An 18,509-nucleotide genomic window follows, 5' to 3' on the forward strand; every position below is an offset into this window, starting at 1 on the left:
GACAAAGAATCCTTATCTGTCCACGATTTCTCCCCATTTCGGACCACTGTACGTCCAAAATTTTTGAAACTGAACACAGTTACATGCACGGGGGCTCAATAAGAACATTTACAGCCCAAACCCATCAATAGTGTAACTTTTTCGTCCATTTTTCCCGTCTTCTTGCTGTAAAAATGCTGTCCAGAATGATGGCGATATGGCAACTTTGCCCCCCCATTTCTCAAAAACGGTGCGTATACTCAAGCTAAAATTTTTACCAGAGTTTTAGGGTATCATAAGGTATCGTTTGGGCCCGGTTTCAGAAAAATCCCTTCTGGCCCAAATTGTGCCATTCTTGGCGTCGCTCTTTGGAAAATATTCAAATAAAAACCAGCGGGAGCCATAAGCATACACATGCGCCTGACGTTGCCAGTGTTGCTGTGAGAACGTTCTTGTCTCAACTAAAAGAATATGCAACAAATGCACCAAACGAAGGACTGAAGAAACGTATTCCAATGTTTACACAGAGTTGAAGGCGTTTGCAGTGCGTCACAATCTTAACCTAAATCCACCACATTTGATGTCTGATTTTGAAATAGCTAACATTAATGCTTGCCGAGACGCTTTTCCGCAAGCACAAATACATTCTTGCCTGTTTCATTTTGAACAGTCTATGTTCAAAAACATTCAAAAGCTGGAATTAGTGCAATATTACAGGGACCTGGAAAATCCTGAAATTAGAAACAGTCTCCTTCAATTCATGGCACTACCATTTGTCCCTCTAGATGAAATTCTCACCGTTTTCAATGAGCTAAAGGATGATGCCCCTGACGAAGTGGAAGATTTTGTACAGTACCTTGAAAGAACCTATGTGAAGGGTAGACCTGCAAGGGGGCGGCGTCCCGCAGTTCCCCCAAGATTCCCTCCCAAAACGTGGTGTGTTTACGACTTGGTATTAAACCAACTACACCGGACTAACAACGTCGTCGAGTCGTACCACTCCAAGTATCAGAAAATGGTGAAATCCCATCATCTTAATATTTGGAAATTTATAGAATATATGCAGAAAGATCAAAGGGATACAGAAGAGCTCTGCCAACAGCTCGACTAGGGTCATACGCGGATCAAACAACAAATTTCAAAGAAGTCGAAAAGAAATCAGGAGAGAATCCTACAGCGCGTCCAACGCTATCAAGAATTCAAAGATGAAGATGACATTCCACGGTACCTAAGGGGCATTGCCTATTACATTCGAGTTTCCAACGAGCCCGAAGACGAGAATAATGAGGAAAGTGATCAAGAATGAAGAATATCTAGAAACAAAAATAAATGGACTTTTGGGCATTTTTGTGTTTGGCCACAGAACCAGTATTGGACATTTCAGATACTTGGACATTTGTAAAATAGGGACATTCTCAACTCTGGACATTTTTGCTTGTTGGACATTTTTTTTTGGACATTTTGACCTATCACCGAAATTTTCGTTAAAAACCTAGTTAATAGTGATAAATGATGATTAAAAGAACCACTGTCAAATACGATCTATAATTTTTGCCTACATAATTTGTTAAATGGCCATGATGTTCTTAACTCTGGGTGCCCCTGCTAACTCACGAGTGAATTTCAGATTTGACCTATGACACAAACATGAATTTCACAAATTTGAATGGCAGTTGTTCCTGAGCTAGAGGACTCAAAAATCTTGTGGAACTCTCGTTTACGAGGGGCGTTCAATAAGTAAGTATCCCCCCTCTCTAAAATCAATAGGAATGGACCAATTTTCAAAAACTTGGGCTTAAAATCTTCCTTAGGATATATTGAGTTCAACAAAACAAACCGCGACAAAATCGGACCATGTGCGGCCGAACGCGAGCCGTTTGAACGCGCCAAGGTGCACACCGCTCCCGCCAAATCCGCGGAAATTTGAAGTCCGCGACATGAGAAGAGCTTCTCTGCCAACGCTTCAGTCGTTCATCACTGACGAAAAATCAAAGTAGTTTTTATAGAATAAAGGGCTTACCTCACCTCTCCACATAACCAGTTCGATCCAAGTAGGTCTGATATACTGATTGTGAGACTAAGAGCACAGCTTTCGGATACCACGCGTGTAGAGGTGCTTCAACTGGCTGGGGATGAAAGTGTTGACGGCTTGTTTGACCTCTTCCACTGATTCAAAATGAACTCCGCCGAGTTCAGATTTTAGATACGGTAATAAATGGCAAAACAGACCACTATTTATTCCCCTTTCTGAAATCTGAACTGGGGGAGTTCATTTTGAATCAGTGGAAGAGGTCAAACAAGCCGTCAACACTTTCATCCCCAGCCAGTTGAAGCACCTCTACACGCGTGGTATCCAAAAGTTGTTCTCTTAGTCTCACGATCAGTATCAGACCTGCTTGGATCGAGCTGGTTATGTGAAGAGGTGAGGTAAGCCCTTTATTCTACAAAAAACTACTTTGATTTTTTTCCGACAAATTTCCGCGGATTTGGCGGGAGCGGTGTGCACCTCGGCGCGTTCAAACGGCTCGCGTTCGGCCGCACATGGTCCGATTTTGTCGCGGTTTGTTTTGTTGAACTTAGTATATCCTAAGGAAGATTTTGAGTCCAAGTTTTTGAAAATTGGTTGATTCCTATTGATTTTAGAGAGGGGGGATACTTACTTATTGAACGCCCCTCGTTTAATACTTTCACTCTCTGAGACACAGATAAAGGTATCGTACATGTTTTATTACAACACTTAGAATGATAGAAATCTTTAGATAATACCTGTAGTAAACGGAGAATGATTAGACAGGGGTTGATAGTAGAGGATGATTGCGTCTCTTTGATGTTTTCATCTGTTGATCACAGTACAGCCGTAGGAAAGTGGCAATAAATATTAAAACTACACCTATGATGCTGATATTACTGACGGTGTGTGAGTAGCTATAACACGATAGTAATACAGACAGCACCTGAAAAGGTTATTAATATTTGAGTATTATGCCCGGGAAAATGCTTGACCAAAAAAACAAAAACAAAAGAATAGTGAGCTTGCTCAGTAATTTTTGATTATTGTATTTTACAAGAAGAAAGCAACAGATTTATTTGACAGAAATTTTTTCAAATTTTTTTGAAGGATATGCGGCACAAAAATGGAATTGAAAATTGCGTGACTTGAGGATCCATTTGCACGTGCATCGCCGAGAATGGCAATATAGCGGCCGTAGAGATCGATCCGGTGGCCTTTGCTTCATGATGCTGCTGATTCCTATTGCGTGAACCATGCTCTGTATGACCGTATCAACGCACGGAGTCATAGAATAAATAGACTACGACTACAACACAGCGTTAGTCTCTTCATTCTATGACGAAGTACAGATGACTCAAGAGGGCTCAGGAGCATCATGCAGCAACCGCGACTGGATAGATCTCTGGGGCTGCAATCTTACCATTCGCAGCGATATGCGTTTAAATGTAAACTTGAATCCTGTAGCTTTCAACTCTTTTCGGTGCCTTAATGTCCTTTAAAAAATATGAGAAAATTCCTGTCAACGATGTGCATTCTCAAGTTTTAAAAAATGCAAGAACTAAAAATTACTGAGCGAGCTCATTGAAGATATTGGCGAATAATTTATCTTCAATGATAAATGGCACTATGCTTTGGTTGGAATGAGTTTTTAAAAAGGTTGGCTGACAGATAAGAGCATTAAGAAATTCAAAAGCAGTGGTAGGTTGAATTCTGTGAAAATGTAGATATCATTTCTTTCAATAAGCCTCTTGCTATCTTTGGCTGGAGCAAAACTAAGAGTCTATCTTTGTAGAAATATGCCTCAAAAGTCATGATGAGCGCATCGGCAAAGTCTGAAATGCACTCCTAACTTCACAATATGCGTGAGTAATTTGCACTCTTTTTTTAGCTTGCCACTTCAAAAACGATACTACAGCACAGGTGAACATTCTGATAAAGGAGTCGTTCCATCTAACTCCTGCTCAATAGTATACTACTCAATATGCAACATGGCTGACGCCAATCCGCCGAAACTTCGTGTGACGGGACGAGATTCTAACGGCGTTTGAGTTCAGCATAGATTCTTTACTGACCTCCGGAGGTAGGGTTGACCAAAAAGCCTACTGCAGATCATCAATAAGCAGGAGCGTGTTACTGATGCGTCTCTACTCTCAGCTCTAATGGAGAAAAATAGAATTTTGAATTACCTTGTGAGGCCAAATACACAGTCAGCCTGCGCTTTAGCGTCAGTTTGTCATTAGTTCAACAATCGAATTTCTTAAATTTGATCGTTTTCAACAGATTTTTGTACTTAAGTAGATAGAGGATGGGAAGACAAGTGAAATTCATCTGATTCGGAACGTTGGTTGATGGTCAGGAATTGGTGGCCCCCTGAATCCTGACATTCACCAAGTAACAAAATCATTCAACTGACGCCAGACCGAAGCTCCGGCTGCCGTTTTAAATTTCGCGGAAAACGACTCCAAGTCCGCTTCAAAAAAGTGACTATACGCGATCTTACGGGAGGATTAGAGTCCCTTAAAGAGAGAGTTGAGACAACGCGGCATATGGATCATATCCAAAAATATTAAGTCAAGTAGACCATGCATCCTGTGTTATAGAGGGCGTGACAACTTTTTAAAATTCGCATGGCGCACCGGACCTAGCATCGATGAGTTTAAGTGTCCCAATTGCACACATCTGTGCGTCCGCAGTAGTGGCTCAAGTGAATTTTGGTCGGATTGTGAAGCTTTTCTTCTCGGTTAACAATTAGTTCAGAAAAATGGAACATTGCTATGCGGTTGTAAAATTATACGTACTAAAACTTTTCTTCCTAGTAATTTTGTCTGAAAAGGGCCTCTAAACGAGATATTCCTGAAAAACCGAGCGCACCAATGAATTCTCCATTGCTTCTCTGCAGTCTCTTCAAGTGCTTGGGACACATGCTCTCTCCCCTTCTCTGCCCGCCCATTATGGGGCTTTGAGAAACATGTCACGCTTCACCTGTACAAAACCAAGCCAGATGCACGGTCTACGTAATTCAATGTCTTTGATCAAATCGGACGTTTTTGGTAATCTTTGATCAACCCATTCCCGAATTCCCATCTCCGTTCCCTCTCTCATTCCATTTTTTCCTTGCCGTACCCCCCATTCCCCGGTCCATTCCAGTTTATAATCTTTGCAATTGGTGAAAATGTAATCTGTATTCTTGTTTTCGACACTGAGAAGGCCTAAAATACCAATCAGAAATAGATTCGCATTGTCTTTGCTCTCAGCATGAAGGGACTGTAGGGAGAATCTGCCAGGTACCTCTCTAGCTATTATTCTATGATCAAACGCAACTCATAATGCGCCACACATCATCTCATGTGTGAGCCACACATAACATAATACATATCGACGGTGTTAGTCGGCAATCACATATCTCGGTTTGCAATGTCGCAGACTCCCTGTCATACTTTATTTTTTAAACGGAAAACTACTCAACGGCAATTCTTTAAAACTGCCGTGATTTTTCTTCTTTAAGCGAAGAAAATTCTGCAAAAACTTCAAGAAATGATGTCAATTTGTTCTCCATTAAAAAAATAACACAGAGGCCGAGATTTTCAGACATCGCAAACGAGTTATGTGATTGCCAACTTACACCGTCGATATTCCAATTCGTATTTTATAAACATACAGACTTCACTGTGTAAATGCACATAGTGTAAATTAGTTTAAAGTGTTCATAGAAAATGATTACCTAACAACAAAAAAAAATGCGTACAACTGTGCGACTGAGTTCATCATGAGACATTGTAAGTTCAATTTTTTCAAACTGAAAGCTGACATGAGTCTTTAAAAATTCAATATAAAGTGTATTTGCAAAGAAATGTAAAAAGTATTTGATGTGGGAACTGCAAGAAATGTTTTCAAATTATGAAAAAAGTTTTCGTGGCCGAAAAACATAAGTTCATTAACATGATCCAAACTACCATTTGGGCCTTTCGTAACACCGCTTTACCGCCAAAAACGACCAAATCCAAATACCGCTTTCTACAGGTCCCTGCTCGCACGCCACATCGCCTGTCAAGTCTAATTTTGCCACACTTCACGCGATAGTGCTGCGGGTCCCTTTTGCGTTTTCATCTGGTGTTTTCATTTTAATTATTGCATTTTGTTAACGTCATTACTTTTTCCAGCGTTAATAGACCTATTTAGCATATTTCCAAGCCAATGGGTCTGTTGCAAACTTTTACTAGAGCAAAACTAAGAGTTGTTTCTTATAGATAATACCTCAAAAATTACGGTGAGCGCATCGGCAAAGTCTGAAATGCACTCATAACTTCACAATCTGCGTAAGAAATTTGCGGTTTTTTGAGCTCCCCGCTTCAAAAACGATACTACGGCACAGGTGAACATTTTGTTAGAGGAGTCGTTCCATTGGCGGCAATACTCATCATGGCCGACGCCAATCCGCCAAAACACGTGTGATGGGACGAGATGACACCTGAACAGGATTAAATCAGATAACAATCGACGTGTTTACGTTCATATTTTCCTCGCCCACCTTGATTGACCTTGAACTCTCCTCGAATTACGCGAGGAACTGCGCAAGCGTCGGCCATGATGAATATTGCCGACGATGGAGCGACTCCTCTAATAGAATGTTTACCTATGCAGTAGTATCGTTTTTGAAGCAGGAAGCTCAAAAGAACGCAAATTTCTTACGCAGATTGTGAATTTATGAGTGCATTTCAGACTTTGCCGATGCGCCCATCGTGATTTTTGAGGCATTATCTACAGGAAACAACTCTTAATTCTGCTCTGGCAAAAGTTTGCAACAGGCCCATTACTAAATTTCACAAGCACAATACTTTTATTCTTAATAAAACACACATACTCTTACTCTACACAGTACAATACTCTTATTCTACTTTATACTTAAATTCGAAATTGCAAGCATTTCGGTTGAATCCATTCAAAAGTTTTCATTAAGGCATTTAGTGTGACCAGTTGAGACTGCCTGTGGCCCAGGTGCCAAGGATGACTTATCAGAAATGAAAGAAAACACCCCAAAATCTTTAATCTAGTTTAAAAACCTCCTAGCATTCATTTAGGAGGTTAAGGCAAGCTATCTGGTTTTTTTTTTTTTTTTTTTTTTTTGGCTTGTTCAATTGATACTTCCTGGTACCGCTTCAGCAAAGTCTGCGCATGCAAACCTGCTTTTGAAGTTTTACAGAATTAATTCCACTCAAATAATGCACAAACACTCTGGTTGGTTTTCTGGACGCTAGCCCTTTCATGTAACTTTGTTCATGTTGGAGATAAAGTTCTTTAACTCACTTGTATAGCTCAACCGACATTTAGCATCTCTAGTTAAGAGCTGAGGGCCAAAGGCCGACTATTGTTTCCTTGTAGTACCTGCTTCTCACAATGCTTTAAACACAGTACCAGAATATTAGTGGAAACTTCAGCCTCCTTCTTTTCTCTTTGAAGGATTTTACTTCAATCAAAAAAGTTTTTCAGGGAGCAGAATGATTACTAACCTGCCTCACTGTCATGAAGATTGTAAAAACAACAGGTCCAAAATTTTCGATTGTGAAAAAAATAAAAAATTGGCCGGCAGCAGAGCTTGTAGAGATAATGATGCAATCATAAACAAAAGCAGGGAACTGAAAAGAAGAAGATAAAGAGCAACAAAGTGATGAGATCCTCCCCTCCAATGACATAATAAGCAAGAGGTAACTGGAAAATGTGAAAGAATTGGACTACATTTTCCGATTGGGAACTAATATTTCTCGCTCACTTTAGAGACAATTCATGTGCCATTCGTTTCCCACATGCAAAAGTGTTATTCAGGATGCACTAGAGATTATAGTTCTTGGTTGCAAAATACCCTACTAGCAATGGTTATTGTTGTTTTTATAAAACTTGTAAAAAAACTGTTAAAATTATCAAAGTGGGAGACCGTTTCAGGGATTTTTTTTACTTAAGTTTATGTGAGGCAAAATTTAAGTCAAGTTGGCAAGCAAAATTTCATTTCATCAATCCCTGACTTCTTCTAATGGATTTCCATGACTTTTTTACAATACCGTAACAATTAATTGGATTGCATTTTGCAAAAAGGAACCAAGAGCATTCCAATGTTGCTAGGATTGTACAACTTACATTCTTTGCAACACAATTACTGAAATCATGCAAAAATTAAATTTACAAAGATAATTTTCAGCATGAATTTATAGTTTATTGAGAGTAAAGATGAATCCTCTTTAGATGCTCAGTTTATATTTGCAAGGTAAACAAAGTTACACAAGCTAACCGACATTGGAATGCTCTTGGTTCCTTTTTACAAAATGCAATCCAATTAATGTGGTCAAAACGTTGGCACAACAACGCGATCAGCTGGGCCATGGCGAACCCGATTTTCACGTGGAACCCGGCTCCACAAAAAGTTCCCTAACCGTTGACGAAACTCCCTGGCTTTTCCCTGGTTTTTACCAGTCAAGTTGCTTTCCTTGACTTTTCCCGGGTTTTTCTAGCCACCCTGTAAGTAAAAAAAAGTGTCGAAAAACTCTTTAAAAAAAGTGATTTTGAAAACAATTTTTTAAAATAAAATTTACGTAAAGAAAGTGTTAAAAAACAGTGTATTATTTTTATGAGTATTTTAAGAGTTGTTTTCAACAATTACTGTCTATTTTGAGGGGCTTGGAGGACAAGGTGCATAAGTGCAGTTTTTTCTATTTTAAGCTTGAAAGAAATGCTATGTTCCAAAGTGACTCAAAAGATTAAAAGATGGGGGCAAAAATTCTTAGAATCAGAGCTCTAGCAGTTTCAAGGTCGGCAATTGCGCTCTCACATGTGTCAGGGATCTGCGATTCAAGTGCTCGATCCTGTGTAAAATTTCACAATAAACATGACAGTGCACCTAGTTTTCTCTGATATTATCTTCATAGCTCAAGAGAGCTCTCAAAGTTGAGGCCGTACTGAAGGGGATATCCCACGCTACCCTGAGAATCCACCTCTATATCAAGACAAATTCTCTTTGCAAAGATAGGGCATGGACCAAGAGAGTAAATAAGGACCCCCAACTTCAGTTAGCGGCGACATCAGCGGTGCTTGGCAGAGGTTGTAGTGAACTTAACCGACGATTGGTTTCTCCTGTATATGTTTCCATGCACCACCTATTTAGGCTTATCACTCAGTGGTCATGGAAGTTTCTAGATCCTCATAGTCGTTCTGAAGTTCTGAAGAATTTAGAGTAAAAAGTTTCCCATTTTTATTTCAATCTAAGTAAGTCTTCGGGTACATAATCTGGTAATAATGAGAAGTGTCTTTTCTAACCGTTTTACTCAACAGCAACTGCTGTTGAGAAAACAAAAGGAAGTGTGTATGTAGTGTGCAGCAGGATTGTACTTTGAGCCAAAGGCGTTTCTTCATTAAAGTGAAATATTTTTAGTACGAAATAGTGCTGTACTGATAAAGATCAACTGAGTGTCACAAAATCAAAGATACTTGACTTCAGCATTACCTTCAATTTGATTATTAGCAAGTGTCTTTGATTCTGCATCAAAAGTTGACTGAATCATCTTTGCTCTTGTTTTGATAAGATACTACAAATCAAAGTCTTTTGCATTGACTTCTTCAGAAGGTATGTATCCATACTGTTTCATTAATTTGCTAAAGTAAAATGTATTAAAGTATCTAAATAAATTAGGGCTGTGCAAAAAGTGAATTTTCCGAACGAAGCGAATAGCGAATAATTTAGGTCAATTATTCACAGCTACGAATAGTAAAACGAATAATTTGAAATGACTTTTTTAAGTGTGAAAATTCGCAAATGTTAAAAAAATCGACAAAGAAAGTGATTAATTGTTTAAGAAATTTTCATTTGCTCATACACCTGCACAGAAAACAATGAAATGTTATGATAGTAGCCTAAGCTGTTAAGAATTTGTTTGAAGATCCCTGAATGCTGGCTTGCCTGTCCCTGCAGTTACGTATGCATTCCCAGGATTAGAAGGTAACTGCGTGGGCAGTCACGCTAGTATCAAAGGATCACTGGACACATTTTAGTATTTTATATTTTTTTGGTGTAGATGAAAATGTGTTTATCTTTTTTTTTCTATTTCAGACATTTCTGTGTCGAACACGTTTTACTCACGCCGGTTTTCGTGTGGTCGTATCATTAGTAAGGATTACCAAGCTCAACAACTTGCAACTGGTCCTCTAGTTAGGATAAATCCTTTTCAGATTCTGATTGGAATACAAAAGCACGTTTTGGATAGTATTGTTTAAACTTTCAACCAGTAACATGATCTTAAAAATGTATTTCATCGATAATTAATTGAATAATTGATTATCAGTACTTAATTTCACGTAGATATTATCTCTACCCTCTTTCCGTCTTGGTTATTTAACTTTCAATGTGCAGTAATCTTGGAGCAACCAAGATACACAGGCCAATTGCAATCGCGCTTGCTGTTCGTAAACTTGGCAAAGTCGATACACATCAAAGGAGATCCGCAGATCCTCGCAACGTTTCATGATTGCCACTCGGAAATTCGTTTTTTTTTTCGATGGCGCATATATTTGAAAATTCATTCCTCGTGACGGCGTGAATATTTGAAAATGTCAGTTTGATGGCGTGAATATTCGTAATTTGTGAATAATGCGCGAGGCAGATGAAGCGAATATTTGCCGAATATTCCGGACGCGAATAGTCCGGATTGCGAATATTCGCACAGCCCTAAAAGAAATAAATCATACAATTTGATTGATTTGACTGAAAAATTGATTTCAGAGAAAACCAGTGGCTCGATTGTGTTTCTTGCGAAATTGTACATACAGGGTGTACCAAAAGTCCGTCCCACCCCTGCTAACTTTTGAACGAATTGAGCTAGGGTAATGAAACTTTGGGAATGTTCCTATCTCATAGGGGACCATCTTTTGGGGGGGGTCAAAATTTTGGTCCCCCCTCAGGGGGAGGCGCGGGGGGCCCCCAACTTTTTTTTTCAAGTGGCAACCCCTATCTTGTGATACCACATTCGAAAGAGCATAAAAAACTAAGAATTTTGGCGCAAACCGCAGATCAATATCTCGTCACCTTCCAGGCAAAGTATCACAAGCGCCATGCGACGTATAAAAATTTCCGCCGCCATTTGATTTTTTTACTGAGAAATTGTTGGTTGAATCTGTTCGAAAATTTCACTAAATTTTATCGGCAGCACAAAGAAAATTCGGTGTAATTTTCGGACAGCTTCGTTGAACAATTTCTCTGTAAAAAAATATAATGGCGGCGGAAATTTTTAAACGTCGCATGGCGCTTGTGATACTTTGTCTGGAAGGTGACGATCTCAATTTTTGACCGAGTTATGATAGGTTAAAGGTCAAATTCGGCCTATTTTCAAAAAAGCATAACTCCGGTTCAAATTATCGTAAAGAAAAAAATAAAACGGGAAAATTTACCAAATTGTGTTCGCTCTTACGTAAAAATTGCAGAAATCACTTAGTTTTAATTTTAAAGGGGGGCTCGGACCCCCAAATACATCAATTCAAAGGTCATTCGATTTTCCCGCGAAATAAGCCAATTTCGCCTAGATTTGCCTCCACTTTATCTCAGTAAGGTCGAAATCAGTTCAACATAACGTTGGCAAGTCCCTAGATTTCGGGAAAAGTTAAAAAAAAGAAACGAAATTTAAGGTGATTAAATTTGACCGTTTAAATTTCGTTTTTTTTTAACTTTTCCCGAAATTTGGGGACTAACCAACGTAATGTTGAACTGATTTCGGCCTTACTGAGATAAAGTGGAGGCAAATCTAGGCGAAATTGGCTTATTTCGCGGGAAAAAAGAAACGAAATTTAAGGTGATTAAATTTGACCGTTTAAATTTCGTTTTTTTTTAACTTTTCCCGAAATTTGGGGACTAACCAACATAATGTTGAACTGATTTCGGCCTTACTGAGATAAAGTGGAGGCAAATCCAGAGGAAATTGGCTTATTTCGCGGGAAAATTGAATGACCTTTGAATTGACGTATTTGGGGGTCCGAGCCCCCCCTTAAAATTAAAACTACGTGATTTCTGCAATTTTTACTTAAAAGCGGACACAATTTGGCAAATTTTCCCGATTTACTTTTTTCTTTACGATAATTTGAACCGGAGTTATGATTTTTTGAAAATAGGTCGAATTTGACCTTTGACCTATCATAACTCGGTCAAAAATTAAGATATTGATCTGCGGTTTGCGCCAAAATTCTTAGTTTTTTATGCTCTTTCGAATGTGGTATCACAAGATAGGGGTTGCCACTTGAAAAAAAAAGTTGGGGGCCCCCCGCGCCCCCCCTGAGGGGGGACCAAAATTTTGACTCCCCCCCCCAAAAGATGGTCCCCTAAGAGATAGGAACATTCCCAAAGTTTCATTACCCTCGCTCAATTCGTTCAAAAGTTAGTAGGGGTGGGACGGACTTTTGGTACACCCTGTAGAAATCAGTGCTTGTAGGGATAAGAGGAAAGAGGGATGGAAATAATGACAAATAGCTAGGAGATCAGAGGAGCGAGTGAATAGGCAAAGAGAACAAGAAGACAAGTGAAGATGTGTAACCATAGAAACATATATGCGATATATACAAGCAAAATCATACAGTGCTCAAATCGCAAATTCCTGACACATGCAAGAGCTCCATTGATACTGTTGGTTTATGAAAGTTTGTGGGTGTTTGAAAAGAAAGTGCTGATAGCTCACTGACAAGGATTATATAACACTGCCATATGTTGCCTGGCATTATGAAATATAACCCAGTTTTTTATGGCAAAGAGTTCTGTGGCTTTAGTCTATCATGAACTGCTACCGAGGCATTGTTTATAACAACTACAGAGAAACTTCTAAAACTCAGACTTTTGCTGCAAAAAGTTCCCAACATTTGAAAAGTTCAACCCTCGATTGACAAAAAGGGAGTCAAGTCAACTTATTTGAACAAAAGAAAATTTGGTTTTACCATGGTCATAAATGCTAAAGATTTGAAGAGGCTGCCTTGAACAACAAGTGAAACAAGGAGAAGCAGTGAGGAGAAGACGTTCACTCCACACATCATTTGCACCGAACTCATGCGGTACTGACTGAAGAGAGCACCTTGCCAGTTTGAGGTGAAGCTATCGAAAACAACGTAGCCAATTAAGAGGAGGCAACCAGACACGGTTGTCACAGAGGCACCTGAAAAATGGGAGGAACAATTGAGAAATTTTAAAAAAAACAGGAGGAATAAAGCATCCGAGTAGGTGCTCCCAACGCAACAATTCATCTAAAATGAGCTATGGGAGATGGGAATTTTGGGGAAGAAAAATTCAGGGTACTGATAAGTGGTAATAAGGCAAATTTTCGCGAACGAATATCATAGGCTTTCGTATCATATTCGACGGTTGTGCATTTTATTTTCATGATATTCGATCCGTTTAGGGGTCTCATTGGAGACCTGTGAGTTCCAACAATTGGAAAAATCGAATTCCGCTCCAGAGCAGAATTCGAAAACGAATTGATGCAATCGGTGGCAGAATTTCATCAAACAACCTCTTTCAAGAAATGTAAAGTGTAAGAAAAATGTAATACTTCTGTGAAAAGAGGGCAAAATTGAAGTAATAATAATAAAAGAACACATTAACTCTTAAATAACATTCAATTTATTTCTTAAACATCCAAATTTCATTTCATAATAGAACAGAAAGGAACATAACCTCAAAATCACATTTAGCGCCAAAATATGACAAATCATATTGCATATTTTATCATTTTATTTCAAAAACCATGCGAAAATCCATTCCCAGTTGTGATTGGCTCTTACGATCACCAAACACCGCCATCGGTCAACTGTCACCAATTCGTTTTTCGTATGACATTTGTTCGCGAAAATTTGCCTGAAGACGACTAGACAAGGTACAGATTCAAGCATTCTGTTACATGTTTCTTAACCAGAATTTCACGTACAGCACGATTTGCGCAACGAAAACTAATGAAACAAACTCCAAACGAAGATATTAACGTTTTTAGTTCACATTGGTTACGAGGAATTTGAACTGCCCGCTCACAAGAAACTTAAAGGTCTACATGAGTCAAATCGCGCACTACAACAGTTTCAGCAATCTTCTCAATCGAGTAATGTTGATTTCCCACCATGTGTTGTTCAAACTATACGCAATTTGCTTCAGCTGAGCCAAAGCGTCAAGATTGAGGTTGCCAGATTTGCATATCGTAGAGACTGTCATGATAACGTTTTGCGCACGATGTGAATCACACAGAGCATTGAGTTTTCATGAGCCGGGGGTTTGAATTCACGCATCAAGAATCATTAAATATCTTTGGAAAGAGTTGATTTCGGTAATTTTCGTTGTGCGCGTCGTATTCTACGTGAAATTTTAGTTAAGAAACATGTATCAGAATGCTGAAATTCGTACCTCGTCTAATGGTCCATTATCACCAAAAACGGGGACACTGAAGCCAAGGCGGCAGTCTTATGTCTTACAATTTGATGTACAGGGTGAGCGAAAAGTCCCCGACCCCCCCTCTAACTTTTGAACGAATTGAGCTAAGGAAATGAAACTTTGGGAATGTTCCTATCTCAAAGGGGACCATCTTTTGAGGGGATCAAAATTTTGGTCCCCCCCTCAGGGGGGGACAGGGGCCCCCCAACTTTTTTTTTTCAAATAGCAACCCCTATCTTGTGATACCTCATTCGAAAGAGCATAAAAAACTAAGAATTTTGGCGCAAACCGCAGATCAATATCTCAATTTTTGACCGAGTTATGATAGGTCAAAGGTCAAATTCAACCTATTTTCAAAAAATCATAACTCCGGTTCAAATTATCGTAAAGAAAAAAATAAAACGGGAAAATTTACCAAATTGTGTTCGCTTTTGCGTAAAAATTGCAGAAATCACTTCGATTTAATTTTAAGGGGGGGCTCGGACCCCCAAATACGTCAATTCAAAGGTCATTCGATTTTCCTGCGAAATAAGCCAATTTCCTCTGGATTTGCCTCCACTTTATCTCAGTAATGTTGAACTGATTTCGACCTTACTGAGATAAAGTGGAGGCAAATCTAGGCGAAATTGGCTTATTTCGCGGGAAAATCGAATGACCTTTGAATTGACGTATTTGGGGGTCCGAGCCCCCCTTAAAATTAAATCGAAGTGATTTATGCAATTTTTACATAAAAGCGAACACAATTTGGTAAATTTTCCCGTTTTATTTTTTTCTTTGCGATAATTTGAACCGGAGATATGATTTTTTGAAAATAGGTCGAATTTGACCTTTGACCTATCATAACTCGGTCAAAAATTGAGATAGTGATCTGCGGTTTGCGCCAAAATTCTTAGTTTTTTATGCTCTTTCGAATGAGGTATCACAAGATAGGGGTTGCTATTTGAAAAAAAAAGTTGGGGGGCCCCTGTCCCCCCCCTGAGGGGGGACCAAAATTTTGACTCCCCCCCCCCAAAAGATGGTCCCCTAAGAGATAGGAACATTCCCAAAGTTTCATTACCCTCGCTCAATTCGTTCAAAAGTTAGCAGGGGTGGGACGGACTTTTGGTACACCCTGTATATTTGATGCAATCTGAGAAAACGGACTTTGGGTAATTTTCATGAAATGTACTGTGAGGTCAAAATTATTACTATCAATCACACTTTCAGGATTCCTGTTGGTTTTTCTTTTCTTTTTGGAAGAAATTCAATATATATACTTTAACTATCAGCGCTTATTTTAACCAGACATTGTGACTCAGGATCCCTCTAGATCATTACAGAAAAAGGCGTAGATTCTTTTCTCTTATGCAAACAAGTAATTAGCTCTCATGGATTGGGCATGGTAACTTCGATACGGTATAATTTTTGATGTGTATAGTCGGGACGAGCAGTCAAAAAGTGGTAAATTTTAGAATTTCGCCCCATCAAAATTTGAAACTTGTTCTAAAGTGATACAAAATGACATTCATTAATGAATGTCACTGACTTTATACTGAAGATTCAAATACATCTTTTTGATGTATTAGAAAAAAAGTTAAACTCGATCTGATGATTTGTTGAAAAATGACAGGCAAATGAAGGTTTTACTTATAACACCCCCTTCTCCCTACACACAGTGGATCGAGCCAATGGTAAAGGTCGGACATAGGCCCAAAAATGAAAGTGAAGGGACATAATGTTTCTTGGCATTTTCTTAAAGTAGACTCTTTAGCCGAACATAAAATACCAATATTACATCTGAAAAAAAATTTAAAGCGATGTAACGGACGTGTGATACACCGTGTCCATATTGAGGTGAATTTCGGGTACATTTTTAGCCTAGACGTTACTCCTATATTTTAATTATCCTGCATTTTTTTATCAAATTTTGGGGGTTGTCCTCTATTATTGATGCAATGGGGAGAGAGAAACACCCGTTGCCATATTTTTCATCCTTATTTTTAATACTAATATCAGTGCACAGACATGGTACCCTAAAAAACCCGGTTTTCCAAATTCAGTGAATGATTTCGACATTGTTTCAGAACATTTCAAAGAAAACCGACCTAGAGAAATGTTCCTTATATCCCTAGGAACCAATATCAATTGAGAAGTTTTGCCTTTTTTTGCCTTTTTAGAAGTTAGGCCTATAAATGTGATGACAACTCGCTCCTCGAAAAAACCAATATTTGAATTTTAAATGAAAAGTCCTAGTTTTTTGCATCTAGAAGGCTCCCATTGGGTTGGTATAACTTACCACCGTTTCGAATTGGCTTTCGGAATAAATTAGTCATGCCCTCCCCCCCTCTCCCTTCCAACGCCAATAATATCATCTTGCACCACAATCTTGTTCTTTCTATATCGAAAAAAAGGAGGGAACACTAAGTCAATTGATCGTAGCGCAATTTGATTTCTATTTTGGTCAATATATGCATCAATTTTAGGGATTTTTGACTTTATAAAATTTTACTCTCCCCTCCCTTTCAGTAATTTTTATTCTTTTAAACAAATGTTACTCTCAACCTCCTAAAATTCTGCAGAAATGATGCCCCTGGTTTTCATGAAAAATCGTTCGACTTGATTGTTGGTTTGAGTTTTTTACAATTCGTCGCTCTTCTAACGTGAAGGCGTACCTATCTCTATTTCCGCATGAGCCCCAGAAAGATGAACTTATGTCTAAAACGGGGTTCACGTTGAAATTGAGATACGCCTTTACGTCAGAGGAGCGACGATTTGAGCGGTCACCATATCCTCAGATTTGCGTTTGTTCCTACTTCGCTACGATAAGCGATCAATCAGCGATACTGATAACTGAATCAAGATGATAGTACGTCTCAAAGCTGCAAGCTGCTCGAAACTGCAAATGAAGGCATCATGCATTTTTTGTTGGTCTCCGCGCCTCAGATCCTATTATTTCGAGCCTCCGACCCCAAATTACGGTGAAGAAAAAGTCAAAACTCCTTTTACCGGAAGCTCTGGATCTGCTCGTCAAGGAACAGTGCTTGGAGCACCCTGTGTAAGTGGAATATTTCTGCCCCCTCAGTTTTCATTGTGAGTCATAAACTCTCTTTTTTATTTTAATTAAGTTTTGCTTTGTACCTGAACAGCTCACTTAACCGCGCATCGTATCCAGCTAGTAAATTTTGGAAGCGGGGGAAGGGGGGAGGGGCATTGCTTGTTTAAAAATATTCACATTGAGTTTACAGCAAAATAAAAGAAGAAAACAAAATATTTGTAGCTCAGCAGAAACAAATAAAAGAATAATTAATCGCAATAATTATTAGAGCATTGACTATTTTTTGAAGGGTTTCAAAGAGGAAAAAAAAAATCAATTTTTCCTACAAACCGCTGACTTTAACGCCTTTTCAATATGATATTCAGCTTTCTCGTGAAAAATTACCGTAGAAAACATATATTTGTGTATCATATGGCGGTTGACAGTCACACGATAACCCTATGTCCGCGCCGCCCTATCCTTCGATCCACAGTGCTACAGGAAGGCCTCAATAAAACATTCCGCCATATTTGGACGTCTAACACACTACAGTGCCATCCCTGAGGAGATGGATCGTACCTGATAGGGGTCCAAACGTAGTGAAAGATGGGACAACATCTATTGAATTACCAGCCAAAGTATAAAGTTTCTAATGTAGCCTAACAATATGGATCTTCACCGTGAATAAAGTCACTTATTTTTGGTGCAATACAATCGACGATGATAATCATACGCAAACATTCGAAGAAATTACCTGATTTCTTGTCTTCCGGTGTACCAAACAAGAAGAACATCATGCCAATAGAAACACTGATAGCTGTGACATACTCGTAATATTCGTATTTTTTTTGAGACATCAATTTTCCCATCACCATGACAGGAATAATTTTTGAGGCTTTGGTTAAAACCTGTAAAGGTAAAAGTAAGTATAAGATTAGTCTCAGCTGTCCAATTAATATTTAGTTCAGTTACATAATATGTATTCGTATGAGCCATGATATACCATGTACTAGGGCTGTCCCAAAAGAAACCGGACTTTTGTCATAGCAGGCGCACCAAGCATTGTAACGAGGTTT

The 18,509-nt window shown here is 38.8% G+C and overlaps 1 protein-coding gene across 9 annotated transcripts in view; it reads right to left on the bottom strand.

The window, feature by feature from the left end:
- The window catches only part of sll (adenosine 3'-phospho 5'-phosphosulfate transporter 1), a 56,776-nt gene that overhangs the window by 18,722 nt on the left and 19,545 nt on the right, over positions 1 to 18,509 (bottom strand). For all 9 annotated transcript variants that reach the window (XR_011899218.1, XM_072296522.1, XM_072296520.1 and 6 more), the window contains 4 exons: positions 18,188 to 18,341; positions 12,944 to 13,158; positions 7,498 to 7,623; positions 2,746 to 2,933 (listed from right to left, as the gene is read on the bottom strand). Coding sequence is in view for 8 of the 9 variants with exons in the window: in XM_072296522.1 (XP_072152623.1) it covers positions 2,766 to 2,933; positions 7,498 to 7,623; positions 12,944 to 13,158; positions 18,188 to 18,341 (663 nt within the window). In the remaining variant the exon portion in view is untranslated. The remainder of the gene's footprint in view (positions 1 to 2,745; positions 2,934 to 7,497; positions 7,624 to 12,943; positions 13,159 to 18,187; positions 18,342 to 18,509) is intronic.

Source organism: Bemisia tabaci, chromosome 2 (assembly GCF_918797505.1).
Source record: "Bemisia tabaci chromosome 2, PGI_BMITA_v3".
Classification (NCBI taxonomy): Eukaryota; Metazoa; Arthropoda; class Insecta; order Hemiptera; family Aleyrodidae; genus Bemisia; species Bemisia tabaci.